Source organism: Pelmatolapia mariae, linkage group LG2, assembly GCF_036321145.2.
Source record: "Pelmatolapia mariae isolate MD_Pm_ZW linkage group LG2, Pm_UMD_F_2, whole genome shotgun sequence".
Classification (NCBI taxonomy): domain Eukaryota; kingdom Metazoa; phylum Chordata; class Actinopteri; order Cichliformes; family Cichlidae; genus Pelmatolapia; species Pelmatolapia mariae.
This window is the reverse complement of record NC_086228.1, coordinates 581,378-599,859: the sequence shown is the minus strand read 5'-3', so window position 1 is coordinate 599,859 and position 18,482 is coordinate 581,378. Positions and strand designations below refer to the sequence as shown.

Genomic DNA, 18,482 nt, shown 5'->3' with positions numbered 1-18,482 from the left:
CTCATCACCCGTCTACTGGGGAAAAACATCACGAACACAAAGAAGAAACGGCCAAAAGAAAAATAAAGTTTCATAAAATCAGTGAAAACACTGATATAAAAAAACACAAGCTAAGAAAGTCAAAGGAGTTTGCAAAGAAAAGCGTCTGGACTTCTTTAAGTTGCTTGAAGACGTTTCACCTCTCATCCGAGAAGCTTCTTCAAGCTAAGAAAAAAACATTCTGAATCAAGAAAAAGACCACGCAGCTGTTTGTTTGTATCCACACAAAAGTATAACAACAGCAACAGCAACAACAACAGCAACAACAACAACAACAATAATAATAATAATAATAACAAATCCTTTTTCCCATCCTGACGGGTGGCGCTGAACGCCTCCTGTGTGTGATTGGCTGCTGAGGCTCATGTCACCGCGGTGGGCGGGTCCTGCTGTAGCTGAAGATGGTTGCTCCGTGCTGGGATCAGCAGGTCTGAAGGTAACCGTCTCTGCGGCTCTTTGGTCGGTGTGAGCGGCTGTCTGCGCTCCGTATCCCGGCCGGAGGCTCCTCCGCGGGGCCGGGTCCCGGGCCGCCGGCACGCGGCCGCTACACTGCTTGTTAGCATGTTAGATTAGCATCAGCTGCTAACGGAGGGCTAGCAGTGACGTGACAGCAGCTGTTACACAACAGGCGTGAGGTCAAAGGTTGCGCAGTGTTAGGCCAGCACACATTGATGACTGTGCGGGGACAGAAAAAGCAGCAGCAGATAATCATCGTTTATTGATTTTGTTCCTCTGTCACAGAGAACTGAACACGATGACGTCAACGTGACCTCACGTGACGTTCAGCTGTCTGGCCTGTGTTATGATGCGTTCACTGTCTGGCCGTATTGCAGGTGTCCGCGATGTCCAGGGAGCAGGCGAGCATCAGCGAGCTCCTGCTCTCACTGGACAGTTCAGAGCTGCAGGAGGCGGAGCGAGTGAGAGCCGCAGTCAACCAGCAGCTGAGTACAGGTGAGTTCAACTGTGCAGCACGACTGAATGACGCAGGTCTGCATCTCTGTGACGCGCTCACCACGTGAACCAATCACGAAGCTGCACTTTTGCTGACGTCCAGCAAAGCAACCTTATCAACTCAGTGTGACATCACTTGTGACGGCCAATCAGTGCAGAGCTCCCAGCATGCATGTTTCTCCTCTCAGACAAAGGGGGCGCTGTCCTCTCCTCCGTGGTGGAGTACTACCTGGACTCGTCATCTTCTCAGGCCTTGCTCCTCCTCTCCTCCATCAGGGAGCCGCATCACAAAGTGAGCCCCGCCTGCTCGCAGATCTCCTGTTCTTTACACTCTCTCTGTGACTCTAACACCTGTTGGCTCCGCCCACTAGGTGCTGCTGGAGAAGCTCAACGAGTCTGTGAGTCGATCCGGGACCAGGCTGGGCGCCCTCACCCTGCTGGGTCACCTGATCAGGAAACAGCCGCCATGGGTTCATCACATCAGCCGCTCGCCGCTGCTGCTCTCACTGCTGCGCTGCCTCAAGGTAGCACACACACACCTGAGACACACCTGTCCTCCTGCACATTCAGACTCTGTCATGATGTCGATCACGTGACCTCCTCACAGGTCTGATTCCTGCTGCTGTAACCTCAGAATTCCACTTCCTGTTTTTCAGACGGACAGCGATGTGGTCGTCCTTATCACGGGAGTCCTGGTCCTGGTCACTCTGTTACCCATGATTCCTCAGGCCGGGAAGCAGCACATCAACGACTTCTTTGACGTGTTTGGGCGCCTTGCATCCCGCAGCTGCAAAAACCCAGGTAACTCACTCACACAGCAGGGGGCGCTGCAGGAAGCAGCTCCTTATGCTTTCTGATTGGTCAGTCTGCTTCTCTGAGTGGTTGTTAAGATGTTTTCTGATTGGCTCGTGCAGGTCATGAGCCTGTGGCCCACCTGGTGCACCTCCATGCAGGTACGTACTCTCTGTTCCACCGCCTGTATGGGATGTTCCCCTGTAGCTTCATCTCCTACCTGCGGCTGCACTACAGCATGAAGGAGAACCTGGACACCTTCCAGGAGGTGGTGAAGGTGAGTGCACACCTGCAGGGGGCGGTACTGATGTGATGACCGCAGGTGTTCCTTCAGTTTCACCTCACACTTTGTCCTGTCCCGTCAGCCGATGTTGGAACACGTCCGGGTTCACCCAGAGCTCGTTACAGGCACTCAGGACTACGAACTGGACCCGTCCAGGTGAGTCCAGCTTGGAGACAGAAACCACACCTGAGCGTGCTGAACCAGGTCAGCAGGTCCTTTGACAGAGTGAAACCAGCGCTGAGCTCAATCGAACGCAAATCAACAATAAAGAAACAAAATAACACCAGATTGAGTTTTCTTAAAGTATCCTATCCAGCTGAGTTCACATCGCACAGAGGCGTGTTTACCGCAGCTCAACATCAAGCTTTCCTTTATCTGAACGCCCGCCACTCGATTCCAGCAAATGACAGGAAGTGATGCGCTCTGATCTGCCAGCAGGTTCAAATAACACGGGCACACACACGACGTGGCCTCAGAGCAACACATTTCATCTCTAAGTTTGTAACCAGCCTTAAAAAACAGGGACGTCTGCAGCAGCTGTTAGTCTGAGGGAGGTCAGCCAAGCTTGATAGAAACACACAGAACACAGCTAAATACACAGATTAGATAAGGACAGGCCTGGAAAGAAACCTCGTGCACTTCTTTAGCATCTATCCGAGGATTAAGGATCGCCAGATTCCAAAACTCTGATCCTGCAGTTCTTCAGGAAGTGAAGAGGGCAGCATGCAGCTACAAAAGTCTTCTATCCTGAAGACGAAGGAGGTCGCTCAGACGCAGAAGCTACGTGTGTGTGACACAACGACTAGTGTACCTGTCGTGATAGCTCCACCCTCTCACACGGATTAGAAAGGCAGTGTAGCCTAGTTACCCATGAACTGCACGTTTTTGTTTGGTTTTCTTATCCTTGCATTCAGTTGGGTATCGTGACTCTGATGTCTCTAACTCCAAACATTTAAAATGAAAAGAAGACTTTGACTGTTTTCTGTTTGAAATATGTTTTCTCTTCCACCACTGTCTGCTAGGATGTAATCAGAATCAGAATACTTTATTGATCCCTAGGGGAAATTATTTTTTTGTTACAGTGCTCCAATACAAACAAACATTAACAAAGACAGACAATACACTAACTAAGAATAGCACAATATATACAGGCATATATATACATAAAGTCACTTATTAATAAATAGCTGAAAAAGAAACATGTTGCAGTACTGCTGTTGCAGTAAACAGTGTGTTAAGTGGATGCGTTGTACAGGGAGATGGCCACAGGCAGGAATGATTTCCTGTGACGTTCAGTGGTGCTTTTCGGTACTCTCAGTCTTTCACTGAACGTGCTCCTGTGACTGACCAGCATGTCATGGAGTGGGTGGGAGGTGTTATCCAACATTGTCTTTATTTTGGACAACATCCGCCTCTCCGACACCACCTTGAGGGAGTCCAGCTCCATCCCCACAACACTACTGGCCTTATGGATCAGTTTATTGAGTCTGTTGGCATCTGCGACCCTCAGCCTGCTCCCCCAGCATGCCACAGCATAGAGGATCGCACTGGCCACAACAGACTCGTAGAAAATCCTGAGCATTTTCTGGCAGATGTTGAAGGACCTCAGTCGCCTCAAAAAATAGAGACAACTCTGGCCCTTTCTGTAAAGTGCTGTGGTGTTTGTAGCCCAGTCCAGTTTATTGTCAATGTGTACTCCGAAGTATTTATAGTCCTCCACAATGTCAACACTGACCCCCTGGATTGAAACAGGGGTCAAGTGTTTCCTGGTCTTCCTGAAGTCCACGATCAGTTCTTTGGTCTTTGCCACGTTGAGCTGCAGATGATTCTGCTCACACCACGTGACAAAGGAGTCGACCACAGCCTGGTACTCCGTCTCATCATCCCTGCTGATGCATCCAACCACTGCAGAGTCATCAGAAAACTTCTGAAGATGGCAGGTCTCTGTGCAGTGGCTGAAGTCCGTGGTGTAGAGGGTGAAGAGGAAGGGGGAGAGGACAGTCCCCTGTGGTGCCCCTGTGTTGCTGATCACCTTGTCAGACACACACTGTGGGAGACGTACATATTGTGGTCTTCTTGTCAGGTAATCAACAATCCAGGACACCAGAGAAGCATCCACCTGCATCGCTCTTAACTTACCACCCAGGAGGGTTGGCCTGATGGTGTTGAAAGCACTAGAAAAGTCAAAAAACATGACCCTCACAGTGCTCGCCGGCTGGTCCAGATGGGCGTAGACACGATCGAGCAGGTAGATGATGGCGTCCTCTGTTCCGAGACGAGGCTGATAGGCAAATTGAAGGGGATCCAGATGTGGTCTGACAATGGGTCGCAGCTGGTCCAGGATGAGCCTTTCCAGGGTCTTCATGATGTGGGAGGTCAGTGCCACAGGCCTGTAATCCTGGGGGCCACTGGGACGTGGCGTCTTTGGTACAGGGACGAGGCATGATGTCTTCCACATCACTGGGACCCTCTGCAGACTCAAACTCAGCATAAACAGTTTATGAAAGACTCCACACAGCTGGGGGGCACAGGTCTTGAGGACGCAGGGACTCACTCCGTCTGGTCCAGCAGACTTGCCCGAGTGCAGTCTCCTCATTTGCATCTCAACCTGGTATTGAGTGAAGGTGATGGGTGGGGGAGGGGTGTCAGGAATCTCACAGGAGGCAACAGCGCCATGTGAAGAGAGAGGCTGGCACAGTGGTGTGGCTCTGGATTCCAGGCTGACTACAGGTGAGGTTGTGGGGGTGTGAGCAGACACTGTGGTGTCGAATCTATTGAAAAACAGATTCAGCTCGTTAGCTCTATCCTCACCTCCCTCAGCTCCCCTGCTGTTGGTTGGCCTGAATCCAGTGATGGTCTTCATGCCCCTCCACACCTCTCTCATGCTGTTCTGCTGGAGTTTCCACTCCAGCTTCCTCCTGTAATTGTCCTTAGCCTCTCTGATCTTGTCCCTTAGTAGCACCTGGACCTTCCTCACCTCCTCTTTATTGCCCCCTCTGAAAGCCCTCTTCTTGTCGTTGAGGAGGGCTTGATGTCCTTAGTCACCCACGGCTTGTTATTTGGGTAACAATGAACAGTCTGAGCTGGAACAATGGAGTCGGTGCAGAAAGTTATGTAGTCTGTGATACACTCAGTAAGCCCATTGATGTCCTCGGCGTGAGGCTCACAGAGTGTTTCCCAGTCGGTCACCTCGAAACAGCCCTGTAGTTCCTCTAAGGCCTCCTCTGACCACCTCCTAATGCTCCTCGTGGTCACAGGTTCCCTCCTCACAATTGGCACATAGCGGGGGGTGAGGTGAATCAGGTTATGATCTGACCTACCAAGTGGGGGGAGGGAGGAGGAGCTGTATGCATCCTTGACATTAGCATACAGTAGGTCTAAGATTCTCTCCCCCCTGGTGGGACAGTCCACATATTGTCTGAATGTTGGTAGTATATTGTCCAGTGATATGTGGTTGAAGTCACCCGAGATCACAATAAAGGCACTCGGGTGCTGAGTCTGTAACCGGGCTATGGCAGAGTGGATAGTGTCACATGCAGCTGTGGGGTTAGCAGAGGGAGGAACATAAACAGCTGCCAAGATGACGTGAGAGAATTCCCTGGGCAAATAATACGGCCTGAGTCCAACAGCACACAGTTCAATGTCCGGGCAACAAATCCTTTCTTTGATTGTTATGTTGGCAGGGTTACACCACCGGTTGTTAACTAAAACAGCCACCTCCTTTCCGCTTACCGCTAGCGATGCTGTCCCTGTCCCCCCGAACAGTGTGGAAGCCTTCCACGGAAGCATTCTCGTCGGGAATGTCCTGGTGCATCCATGATTCAGTGAAACACATCAGGCTACACTCTCGGTATTCCCTCTGACTCCGTACCAGTGCTGAGAGCTCGTCAATTTTATTCGCTAACGATCGCACATTTCCCATTACGATAGACGGCAGACACAGTTTATACCTCCTCCTCGCTTCGAGCCTCCGCTGTCTCACCGTCTCCTTCTTCCTTCTCTTCTGTCCTTGACCTCTGCATCCCCGATGTGTTTTCCTCCAAATTTCAGCTGGTACTTCTGCGGGTCTGGCCAGCGAGCCGGCCGGCATCAGGGCGATCAGCTGATCTCTGGAGTAAACAGTCCGTGCATGTAGATGTGCCGCGGTCCCGTTCCTTGATAAAAGTAATAGTTCCACGGCCACCAGAAGAACAAAAACTCTCTCAATCCACATGATTGGGTGAAGGATAATAAACGGATGAAAATACAAGTCAGAAAAAAAAGAATACGTAAGAAAACAGAGCTAAACTAAGAGAAAAAGCAGGAGCGACTGTAACAGGCTGCACGCTGGTTGGCGCATGCGCAAATATACACTTACTGCCAGAAGGTGGCAGTAAAAGCGACCACTGTTAACTAACAAAATACAACATGGCGATTACTACTCAGAGTGGAAAAACTCGTAAAATGTTTCTGTAGAAACAGGAAAGCAAAGACGACTGCGACCAATGAAAAGGTCTATAAATAATAAAGAAAAGCGAGGTAATGAGAGCGTTTGAGAGTGGCACTCGTCACTACCACCAACATCAGTATCCAAACTGACAGTGTGTCCTCTGAGATGTGACCTGAAGCACAGCATGAATAAACATGACCTCTGCTGTCCAATCAGAGTAAAGTATGAACTGCAGCGTGACTGAGAGCGTTTGAACATTGATTTAAACTGCTGCAAATTAAACAGGAGAGTCCGGGTCACCAGAGGTCAGGTAGATTTTAGTCAGTAACATAAAAGACGTGTCATCGTCATGCCAAATCTGCACTACCAGTCGAAGTTTGGACACATCTTCTCATTTAATGGGCTTTCTTTATTTGTACTACTTTCCACATTGTAGATACAAACTGAAGACATCTGGGATGTAGCAGCAGCTCAGATCAGAGCCCAGATAGATGCCACAGTAGCAGACACATCTCTACATGTTCAGAGGAGACTGTGTGAATCAGGCCTTTATGGTCAAACGGCTGCTGAGAAACCACGACTGAGGAAAAGCAACAAGAAGAGATTTGTTTGGACCAAGAAACACAAGGAGTGGACATCAGACCATCTGTGCTTTGGTCTGATGAGTCTAAATCTGAGATCTTTGGTTCCACCTGCTGCTTCTTTGAGCAGAAAAGGTGAACAATGGTCTCTACATGCATGGTTCCCACTGTGAAGCATGGAGGAGGAGGTGTGATGGTGTGGGGGGGCTTTGCTGGTGACACTGTTGGGGATTTATTCCAAACTGAAGGCACACTGAACCAGCATGGCTACCACAGCATCCTGCAGCAACATGCCATCAACTCATTTATTCTCCAACAGCACAATGACCCCAAACACACCTCCAGGCTGTGTGGGGGCTCTGTGACCAAGAAGGAGAGTGATGGAGGCCTGGCCTCCACAGTCACCTGACCTGAACCCAGTGGAGATGGTTTGGGATGAGATGGAGCGCAGAGTGAAGGCAAAGGACCAACAAACGCTCAGCATCTCTGAACTCCTTCAAGACTGTTGGAAACCATTTCAGGAGACGACCTCATGAAGCTCATGGAGAGAACGCCGAGAGTGAGCGAAGCAGGAATCAAAGCAGAGGGCGGATATAAAACATGTTTGGAGTTACTTCACAGTTTGGGTTTACTGCATAATTCCACATGTTTTCATTCACAGTTTGATGCCTTCAGTGAGAATCTACAATGTAAACAGTCATGAAAGAAAAACCATTAAATGAGAAGCTGTGTGCAAACCTCTGACTGCTGGTGCCGTAATGGGCCCAGCACTGAGCCCTGTGGGACACCTTTACTGGGCGATTTTATTTGAAGCTGTTGGTGAGCAGAAGCAGCTGCAGTTAGCGAGCTGCTCCCTGCTGAGCTCAGACTGACACTCCCCTCCTCCCACTCAGGTGGAGGTGTTACGAAGTCCATGACATTGTGATCGAGTGCTCCAGAGTGTCCCTGGATGCTCTGGAGTCTTCGTGCGAGGAGGACGGTTACTCCTCCTCCTGCTCTTTGATCAGACCTCTCCCCCTGACTCCCCTCCCTCACCTGGACCTCACCTGCAGTCCTCCGGTCACAGATGCTGTCAGCAGCTCAGGTGAGTAACAGCAGTGTGAGGTCATGTGACCTCCTGTGCAGTTTGTAACAGAGGTCAAAGGTCAAAGTGAAACCAGAAGGAAACGGATGTTTTTTATTTGTGTTTTTAATTAAGTGTTTGTGTTTGCTGACAGGAAGTTCAGTCTGTCCTCCGGGATCCAGATGTGTGCCTCAGCTGGACCTGAACGCCGCCTGCACGCAGGTAAGTCACCTGTCTGTCTGACCTGTGCGCCAGATGAGCAAGCACTAACACTTCCTGTTTGTGTGCAGCCTGACGACGTCACATGGAGCCCCGCCTTACACTGTGGTTTGTCCACACCCCCTTCTGAACGCACTGCTTTAGGCTCCACCCACCCACTGAGCAGGAGCACCTCCATCTCAGGTGACCTCGCATGTGTGTGTGTGTGTGTTAATAATGTTGTGTGTGTGTGTGTGTGTGTGTGTGTGTATTAATAATGTTGTGTGTGTGTGTGTGTATTAATAATGTTGTGTGTGTGTGTGTGTATTAATAATGTTGTGTGTGTATGTGTGTTAATAATGTTGTGTGTGTGTATGTGTGTTAATAATGTTGTGTGTGTGTGTGTGTGTTAATAATGTTGTGTGTGTATGTGTGTGTGTGTTAATAATGTTGTGTGTGTATGTGTGTGTGTTAATAATGTTGTGTGTGTGTGTATGTGTGTTAATAATGTTGTGTGTGTGTGTATTAATAATGTTGTGTGTGTATGTGTGTTAATAATGTTGTGTGTGTATGTGTGTGTGTGTGTTAATAATGTTGTGTGTGTATGTGTGTTAATAATGTTGTGTGTGTATGTGTGTGTGTGTTAATAATGTTGTGTGTGTATGTGTGTGTGTTAATAATGTTGTGTGTGTGTGTATGTGTGTTAATAATGTTGTGTGTGTGTGTGTGTATGTGTGTTAATAATTTTGTGTACGTGTGTTAATAATGTTGTGTGTGTGTGTGTCTGTGTGTGTGTGTATTAATAATAATGTTGTGTGTGTGTGTGTGTGTATTAATAATAATGTTGTGTGTGTGTATTAATAATGTTGTGTGTGTGTGTGTGTGTGTGTGTGTATGTGTATTAATAATGTTGTGTGTGTGTGTGTGTATTAATAATGTTGTGTGTGTGTGTATTAATAATAATGTTGTGTGTGTGTTTGTGTGTGTATTAATAATAATGTTGTGTGTGTGTGTGTGTGTATTAATAATGTTGTGTGTGTGTGTGTGTGTGTGTGTGTGTGTATTAATAATGTTGTGTGTGTGTGTGTGTATTAATAATGTTGTGTGTGTGTGTGTGTGTATTAATAATGTTGTGTGTGTGTGTGTGTATTAATAATGTTGTGTGTGTGTGTGTGTGTATTAATAATGTTGTGTGTGTGTGTGTGTGTGTGTATTAATAATGTTGTGTGTGTGTGTGTGTATTAATAATGTTGTGTGTGTGTGTGTATTAATAATGTTGTGTGTGTGTGTGTGTGTGTGTGTGTGTATTAATAATGTTGTGTGTGTGTGTGTGTATTAATAATGTTGTGTGTGTGTGTGTGTGTATTAATAATGTTGTGTGTGTGTGTGTGTGTGTATTAATAATGTTGTGTGTGTGTGTGTGTGTGTATTAATAATGTTGTGTGTGTGTGTGTATTAATAATGTTGTGTGTGTGTGTGTGTGTGTGTATTAATAATGTTGTGTGTGTGTGTGTGTGTGTGTGTTAATAATGTTGTGTGTGTGTGTATGTGTGTTAATAATGTTGTGTGTGTGTGTTAATAATGTTGTGTGTGTGTGTCTGTGTGTGTGTGTATTAATAATAATGTTGTGTGTGTGTGTTAATAATGTTGTGTATGTGTGTTAATAATGTTGTGTGTGTGTGTTAATAATGTTGTGTGTGTGTGTATGTGTGTTAATAATGTTGTGTATGTGTGTTAATAATTTTGTGTACGTGTGTTAATAATGTTGTGTGTGTGTGTGTCTGTGTGTGTGTGTATTAATAATAATGTTGTGTGTGTGTGTGTGTGTATTAATAATAATGTTGTGTGTGTGTGTATTAATAATAATGTTGTGTGTGTGTGTGTGTGTGTATTAATAATAATGTTGTGTGTGTGTGTGTGTGTGTGTATGTGTATTAATAATGTTGTGTGTGTGTGTGTGTATGTGTATTAATAATGTTGTGTGTGTGTGTATTAATAATAATGTTGTGTGTGTGTTTGTGTGTGTATTAATAATAATGTTGTGTGTGTGTGTGTGTATTAATAATGTTGTGTGTGTGTGTGTGTGTGTGTGTGTATTAATAATGTTGTGTGTGTGTGTGTGTGTATTAATAATGTTGTGTGTGTGTGTGTGTGTGTGTGTGTTAATAATGTTGTGTGTGTGTGTATGTGTGTTAATAATGTTGTGTGTGTGTGTATGTGTGTTAATAATGTTGTGTGTGTGTGTGTGTATGTGTGTTAATAATTTTGTGTACGTGTGTTAATAATGTTGTGTGTGTGTGTGTCTGTGTGTGTGTGTATTAATAATAATGTTGTGTGTGTGTGTATTAATAATAATGTTGTGTGTGTGTGTGTGTGTATGTGTATTAATAATGTTGTGTGTGTGTGTATTAATAATAATGTTGTGTGTGTGTGTGTGTGTGTGTATTAATAATGTTGTGTGTGTGTGTGTGTGTGTGTGTGTATTAATAATGTTGTGTGTGTGTGTGTGTGTGTATTAATAATGTTGTGTGTGTGTGTGTGTGTATTAATAATGTTGTGTGTGTGTGTGTGTGTATTAATAATGTTGTGTGTGTGTGTGTGTGTTAATAATGTTGTGTGTGTGTGTGTGTGTGTGTGTGTGTGTATTAATAATGTTGTGTGTGTGTGTGTGTATTAATAATGTTGTGTGTGTGTGTGTGTGTATTAATAATGTTGTGTGTGTGTGTGTGTGTATTAATAATGTTGTGTGTGTGTGTGTGTGTGTGTGTGTGTGTGTGTGTGTGCGTGTGGACGCAGGTGAGAAATTGCCTTCATCAGCCTCCATTCTTGAGGCTCCTCCCACTAAGGACCCCGACCGCAGCCAGGTGAGTTAAAGACTTTAGTTAAACAACTGGGAGTTAACTGGGATGCTTTTATTGTGAAGGGGCAGCAGGAAGAGTCTTGCTTTGTCTCCCAGCAGGTGAGGATGGTCAAAGATGGGGAGGGGTTAACCTGTCAGCCAATCACTGAGGGGGAGGAGCGAGGCCTGAGTGACCTCGTTAACAACAACAGAGAAGGTGAGCCGATCAGCTGATCGATCTCGGTGATGTCACTGCAGCTGTTTCTTCATCTTCTCTTTGTCTCCAGATGTTAAAGACGAGTCCCAGCAGCCTTCGCCCCGCCTCATCACCTCCACCCCCACTCAGGCTTCAGGTGTCCCCCTGCCTCCCTCCTTCACCACTCCTCACCCCAGATTTGAAGAGCCAAGCTCCGCCCTCTCGGACTACAGCCCCAGCTCTCCGTATGACCCGCTGTTTGAGCTCGCTCTGCCCCGGGCGGCCATGCTGTTTGTCGGGAAGAAGACCCAGGTAAGGTCAGGTGGACAGAGCCACAGGTCGTTTTTGTGAGCGTGCTCAGTAACGGGCTGTGTCCTGCAGGAGGTGCTGGAGAAGAAGGGGGCAGGACCACAGAGGGAGAACAGAGAGGAGGAGGTGACCTCTGTCTCCCCTCTGAAGGTTCTGGACCAGCTGATCGCCCGTGGAAATGACGCCCACGATTGCCTCAGCAGGAGGTGAGCCGCAGAAGGTTATCAGAGGGCATTATCAGGCAGAACGCCGCCTCACGCCCAAAACACACCGATCAGTATCACATCAAAGGTGTGAGTCGCCTAGCTTTATATTGTAACGCAAAAACCCCCACTGAGCGCGCGCTTTGGAGATAGTGGAAGACAAAACCCCTGAGCACAGCCAGGCTGAGGGAGGAGAGGCCGGGCGGGGTGAGGCCACAAAACGAGACATTAAACAGGAAGCGAGTATTCCCGCTGCTTCTTTGAGGACTCGCCGATCGATGGAGCGAGGTGCAGCCATCGTCGATATCTAGGCTGTCGATGAAACCGTGTCCTTAGATTTGAAACACGCGTGTCATCAGAGACCCGTCTGATGCTGTGTAAAACGTGCTAACCTGCGGCACCTCTTTCTTCTTCTGTGGTGTTCACAGGTTATCAGCTGGGAGTAAGTCAGTGGATCGGAGTCACTTTGGAGGTAAACAGCAGAGCATGAAAAGCAAAGGTACCTGAACACTCATCTCATCACTCTCATTAACCTCATATGCAAATGAAGCTGTAAGCAGCAGTTTATTGGTTCACTGTGTGGAGCTGACGAGCTCCGGAACCCGCGCCGCCATTTCAGCTCGTCGTCACATTTGTTTCGCTGCTGTTTGCGGGCGCCGTCCCGAATCTGCGTTCAGGTTTGATTTAGCCGGCTGGTGTTCTCGGGTTCAGTTTTCACGTCTTGAGGCTGATGAGGAAGCGATTCGCGGCGGGATCCACGCTGGTTCTTGGCAGCTGTGGGACGCCGTGCTCCAGTTCTCTCGTATTCGCCGTACTGACCACGCCCAGCTCGTTTAATGACCCTCAGACGAGCTGCGGCATGAAGCTGCCGGGTTTGCACCAGCACAGAGGATTTCCTTAGAACTGTGTGTGTGTGTGTCAGGCTCCACCCAGGAGGAGGAGCTTCAGTCTCTGACCAATCAGCTGCTGCTCGTCCACGCTCAGCTCCAGTACGAGCGCTTCAAGCGGCAACAGCACGCCATCCGAAATCGCCGGCTGCTGCGGAGGGTCATCAACGCCACAGCGCTGGAGGAGCAGAGCGCTGCCATGGTAACACACACGTCAACCTCATCATGATGCTGAACACCACCCACGTAGCCCCTCCTCTCATGTTTTCTCTCCTCCGTCACGCTGCTGGTTGCAGAAGTCTCAGCTCGGCGTTCAAGACGAGGAGATCCGAAGTCTGAGGGCGAGTCTGGACGAGGAGCAGCGCCGATACTCGGAGCTGCAGCGCGAGACACACACACGCAGCGAGCAGCTGCACACACACATCGCACATCTGCTGCAGCTGCAACGAGACGAGCAGAGAGAGAGCCAGAGACTGCAGGTCTCACACACACACACACATACGCAGACACACACACACACACCATCAGCAAAGAGCTTCACATCCTGTGCTCTGATTGGCTGTTGCAGGGTGAGCTGCAGGAGTGCCAGAGCAGACTGCAGGATCTGGAGGCGGAGCTTCAGAAAGCCAATTACAGGGCGTATAATGCTGAGCACCAGCTGACCCAGCTGTCAGTCAAGGTGAGGAGAGTCCCGATTAGTCGATGGCATCGTTGAAGGCGCCCAGCTGCTCCTCTCTGTGTGTGGACTCGCAGCATCACAGTGTGTCCATGACGACTAAATACACACCGAGAGGAGGCAGATATGTGGGTCAGAGGGGTTTCACTTCCTGTCAGACACTCATAGATCTGTCAAGTCTGTAACGAGTCTGTGTGTGTTCAGACTGTTTCAGTTGAAACCTGAGGACGAGCCCACAGTGAAAGCCAGCAGACGTGTCGCTGATTAGAAGCTTCGTTAATCTGTGGCTCAAAAACAGTAAAAACAGCTGAAGTCCTGAGGCAGCTGCTCCCACTCAGTCCCGTTCTACAGATGTTTGTGTGTCTGTGTGTTTCCAGCTGTGCAGCAGTGAGCAGCTGCATCAACAGATGTTCCTGCTGAACCAGCAGCTGGTCCTGCTCGGAGAGACCAACAAAGCTCTGCAGCAACAGCTGGAGGGCGGAGAGACACAGCGCTGCACCGTAAGACCCACACACCAGCTTCAGTCAGCTTCAGTCAGCTTCACTCAGCTTCACTCAGCTTCAGTCAGCTTCAGTCAGCTTCACTCAGCTTCAGTCAGCTTCACTCAGCTTCAGTCAGCTTCAGTCAGCTTCACTCAGCTTCAGTCAGCTTCACTCAGCTTCACTCAGCTTCAGTCAGCTTCACTCAGCTTCAGTCAGCTTCACTCAGCTTCAGTCAGCTTCACTCAGCTTCACTCAGCTTCAGTCAGCTTCAGTCAGCTTCACTCAGCTTCAGTCAGCTTCACTCAGCTTCACTCAGCTTCAGTCAGCTTCACTCAGCTTCAGTCAGCTTCACTCAGCTTCACTCAGCTTCAGTCAGCTTCACTCAGCTTCAGTCAGCTTCACTCAGCTTCACTCAGCTTCAGTCAGCTTCACTCAGCTTCAGTCAGCTTCACTCAGCTTCACTCAGCTTCAGTCAGCTTCACTCAGCTTCAGTCAGCTTCAGTCAGCTTCACTCAGCTTCAGTCAGCTTCAGTCAGCTTCACTCAGCTTCAGTCAGCTTCACTCAGCTTCACTCAGCTTCAGTCAGCTTCACTCAGCTTCACTCAGCTTCACTCAGCTTCACTCAGCTTCACGCGCCCCCTGGAGGCTCTCTGGTTGATCCCTAATCCCTTCAGCTGCAGCTGTTATCAGCAGCTGTCCTTTAAACCGGTGCACCTGGTAACTAACTGGGTTGAAGTGTAGTGGCCCAGAATCATTGGCCTCAAGGGTCTGTTAACGTTTAACCCGTAAGAGCCCTTTGAGTGACGTCATAGCAACACACAAGCAAAAACATGATGGGGAGGGGTTAATCTGTCAGCCAATCACTGAGGGGGAGGAGCGAGGCCTGAGTGACATCATCGTGCAGACATACGTGTACACGTGACTAACACAGCGTGTTCCTGCTCTCTGCTCATGTTGTCTTCATATGAAATCATTTAAAGAACTTATTTTAACATTGCACTCAACAACAAACATAAAAAGTCACTTCATCGGCCAAACTGCATTATATTTCTTCACATCATGTACGGCCGCAAGTAGGGGTGACGTGAGCCGTGAGTGGCCCCTGGGCCACGAGTTTGAGACCCTTGGTGTAGATAAACTCCAAATGCTTGGAAGTTGTAAACACGGCAAGAATGAGAAACAGACAAATAAATAAATCCAGTTTGTTGGTCCACAGTGTTCATCCTCATTCGCCCACATGGCTCCTCCTCTCTCTCCTCCCTCTCTGTGATGTCACATCCTGCTGCGTCTCTCTCTGTGACTAAAGCTCAAACATCAAAATCGCATTTTCTTGTTTTCTGCGTCGTACCTGAACATGACTCATCGTTAGCTCTGTCACATCAGTATTCACTTCAACAGGATCTGTTTTTAACTCAGATTCGTAAGAACACGTTTTCCCTTTGGCCATGTTGCTATGACGACCCCACGCACCTTAGGCGCTACTCGACGGTAGCGGAGAACGAGTGGAGTGGGTGATAAAGCACAGACATGCGCCTGCATGCAGAGCTTCAGGATCTGAACTACGACTGTTTCGGTGACACACGTTTTCTCTTCCACGCTAACCTGCCGAGGTCAGCACGTCACAATCGTTACCCAGACTCCGTTTCTCCTTCAACGTATATTTGATTTATATTTCTGTTTACTATTAAAGACGGTTCACTAAAAGCACGTACAGAGTTATAGCACTCTCTCAACAACACACCGCCCTCTGCTGACCCTTTTGTGTAATGCACTGCAACACATGTGGTCACTATGATGAACGCTGTTCTAAATGTACTCTGCTGTGTGTCAGGAGGCGTCCATGCTGCAGTGCAGTGTGGGTAAGGAGTTCCTGAGGCTGAAGGACAACGATGTCCAGCAGAGACAGAAGCTGGAAGCAGCCAATCACAGGATCACTGAGCTGGAGAGCCAGCTGGCCAGGAAAGACCAGCTGATCCTGAGCCAGAAAAAACTGCTGGAGGACACCAAGAACCAGAACAGGTCAGTCCGGCTTCACCTTCTGGAACTCTCCACACGGGAAGCGTCGGGCTCAGACTGCGTATGTCGCTTTCAGGGCGGAGCTGTCGGCGTCGGAGAGCCGCTGCGCCGCTCTGAGGAGAGTTACTCAGGCGCTGCAGACCGAGATGCTTCAGCTGTACGGTCAGATCGCGGGAGGCGGGGCTTACCCAGACGGCGAGCTGCGGGATGTCAGCAGGTAAACGGGCCCATCGTCCAAGGACGCCTCGATCCCACAGAGACGTCCAAAATGATTTAACGAGACAGGCAGAACCAGGACGAGTGTCTGTGCTTTTATTCTGCATGTGTGCTTTGTTGATAAATGTTTGCCTTTCTGTGTCATACTGTCCTCCAGATCCGACAGCGGAGCCTTACCTGATGCTCAGGGAAGCCAAAAGTCCCTCCCTCCGTCTTCTTCTGCTGTTGGGATCATGAACGGAGCAGTGGAGGTCCTTTCCACCTCCCCCGTGTCCCTCTCACTCTCCCCCATCGACTCCCCGCTGGCTGTCGGCTCCTTCCTGGAGCAACGAGCCCGACAGCTGTTCGGACCCACAGATCAGAACCAGGAGGAGGAGGTGGAGGTCGGGGAGGAGGAGGAGGAGAATGTCCAACCAGCAAGCCCTCCGCTCGGTCAGGAGGTGGAGGAGGCCACACTCCTTGTAGGAAGTCCTCAGACTGAGCCGCTGAGCCGAGCCGCAGACCCCGTCGTGGCCCCCGTAGACCTGACACTCGCCGTCCAACAGAGGAGACACGAACTGAGCATCATGGACTACGACGAGACACTGCCCGACATCTGAGGGAGGAGGAGGTGGGCGGAGACCGCCAATGAGTTTGTTCACCTGTGTTCAGTTACCTGAAACTCAATAGGCGGGGTCCTCGGGGCTCCGCCCTCACTCTGGAGAAGAGCAATAAAGATAATAATGATAAGGCAATAAGCAGGCTGATCCAAGATCAGCAAACTTTCAGTAACGATTATTTATTAGGGAAACTAAATCTACAGCTAGCCTGGCTAGCATCCACAAACAAAAATGCCCTGGCATCCAATCAAAAGGACAGTCGCTCCTATCCAGCGCTGATGGGAGTGGTCTGTTGGGCGGTCTGCTAGTACCGCCACAGTCTCAGCCATAGTATTGGTCCATAGTTATAATAAAAGGAGTCTAGTTCAGGGACTCCAGTTAGCTGAGGTGAAGCCTCACAGATAGCTAGCAGCTACAGCCGCCTGCGTCAGCCAATCAAATTCCAGGATTTGATCTTTTTTTTTCTTCTTCACCATCTTGTCCAAAAATGGCCTCTGGAAACAAGAAAGTGACGCGGCTGAAACTGTAACGCTGAAGCTTCAGAGTCGGTGATGTGCCTTTGTCCGTCTTTTATCTACAGTCTGTGTGTCAGCTGATTTTCCTCTTTAAGCCAAAAAGTGCTTCATGCCAAATTAAACGCTGATGATTGTTTTCATTATGGATTTGTCAGCTGATCAGTAACTGCAGACAAACCAAAGATGTGCTCCTGAAACACTGTGACAGAAATAAAGATGTAAACGTCTGTTTGTGCGTTCTATGTTAAAGTTGTCACACTTTTCAATGCTCTTTGTTTAAAAAGATTTGCCACACATTTAAAATATATTTGAAAACCAACATTATTTTAAGGAAATTTGTGAACTACTTTCTAAATGAATTCTCTTATTAATATTTGACACCATGAATATGACATTTATTACTAATCTTTGTTTTATATTAATTTTTATATGCAATTTGGGGGTGACTGTATTTTCTGGGTATTTTAATCTGAATATTTGACAAAACTAACCTGATGTTTTCCTCACTGACGGACTTAAAGGCGCCATTTTTCTCCAGGTTCTGGCTCAGGTGTAAAAATGCGCCAAACGTGTGGAAATGAGACTTTTCTGACATCAGCCGGGTCCCGATCGATCGTCTTTAGGGCCCTGTCTCAATATGCGTACTTGTGCGTACTTGCGTTCTCGTGTACTCGTGATACGTCATCGGTCGGAGACCAAGTACTGTTCCAATTCAAAGTTGTTGTTTTTTTAAATGAACTTTGTCATTGTTATTGTTCTAAATAATCTCAAAGAGACAAGCGACATATTGAATCATTCAGAACAGAATCGCACCTCCTTTTTCTTTTCTCCCAATCAGAGGAATACACATCATTGCCACAGTGCAGTTGGTACACCACAATGAAATCGACAATGACTGAAAGTAAACATACATACATACATACATATATACATATGCACATACATATGCAAACATACACATTTATACACTGTTGTGGAAGTTTTCCATTAAATAAAGCCTGCAGATGAGTGGTGAGCGGTAGCTAACATTCTTTAATCCAAACACACAAAGAACAGACAACCAAGCTTGATGGAGAGCCTGCATGTCCGCGGGACAGACGGTCAGCAGAGTCTCACTGAGCCGAGCATGGCTCTCAGTTAAATACCTTCTCCAGGAACAAAAGGCAGTACACAGCTGTTTCACACCTTAAGGTTCACACTCCCTTGCT

The 18,482-nt window shown here is 48.1% G+C and overlaps 1 protein-coding gene across 3 annotated transcripts; it reads left to right on the top strand.

Annotated features, from left to right (window-relative positions):
* The first annotated feature begins 367 nt into the window (after nt 1-367).
* On the top strand, nt 368-17,501 carry tsc1a (TSC complex subunit 1a). Of its 3 annotated transcripts, none has more exons than XM_063489405.1 (22): nt 368-475; nt 873-990; nt 1,179-1,282; nt 1,362-1,514; nt 1,647-1,791; nt 1,905-2,059; nt 2,148-2,221; nt 7,969-8,159; nt 8,293-8,360; nt 8,429-8,540; nt 11,133-11,200; nt 11,296-11,392; nt 11,463-11,683; nt 11,753-11,886; nt 12,312-12,382; nt 12,806-12,972; nt 13,067-13,249; nt 13,339-13,449; nt 13,824-13,946; nt 15,760-15,947; nt 16,021-16,161; nt 16,318-17,501. In XM_063489405.1, exons 1-22 carry the CDS (start codon nt 404-406, stop codon nt 16,757-16,759), a joined length of 3,138 nt encoding a protein of 1,045 aa, XP_063345475.1. In that variant the 5' UTR covers nt 368-403; the 3' UTR covers nt 16,760-17,501. The 3 variants fall into 3 exon arrangements, with proteins under 3 accessions (XP_063345475.1, XP_063345483.1, XP_063345465.1); XM_063489413.1 differs by having other exon boundaries at nt 11,293-11,392; nt 12,312-12,355; XM_063489395.1 differs by having other exon boundaries at nt 11,293-11,392.
* Nucleotides 17,502-18,482: the final 981 nt, after the last annotated feature.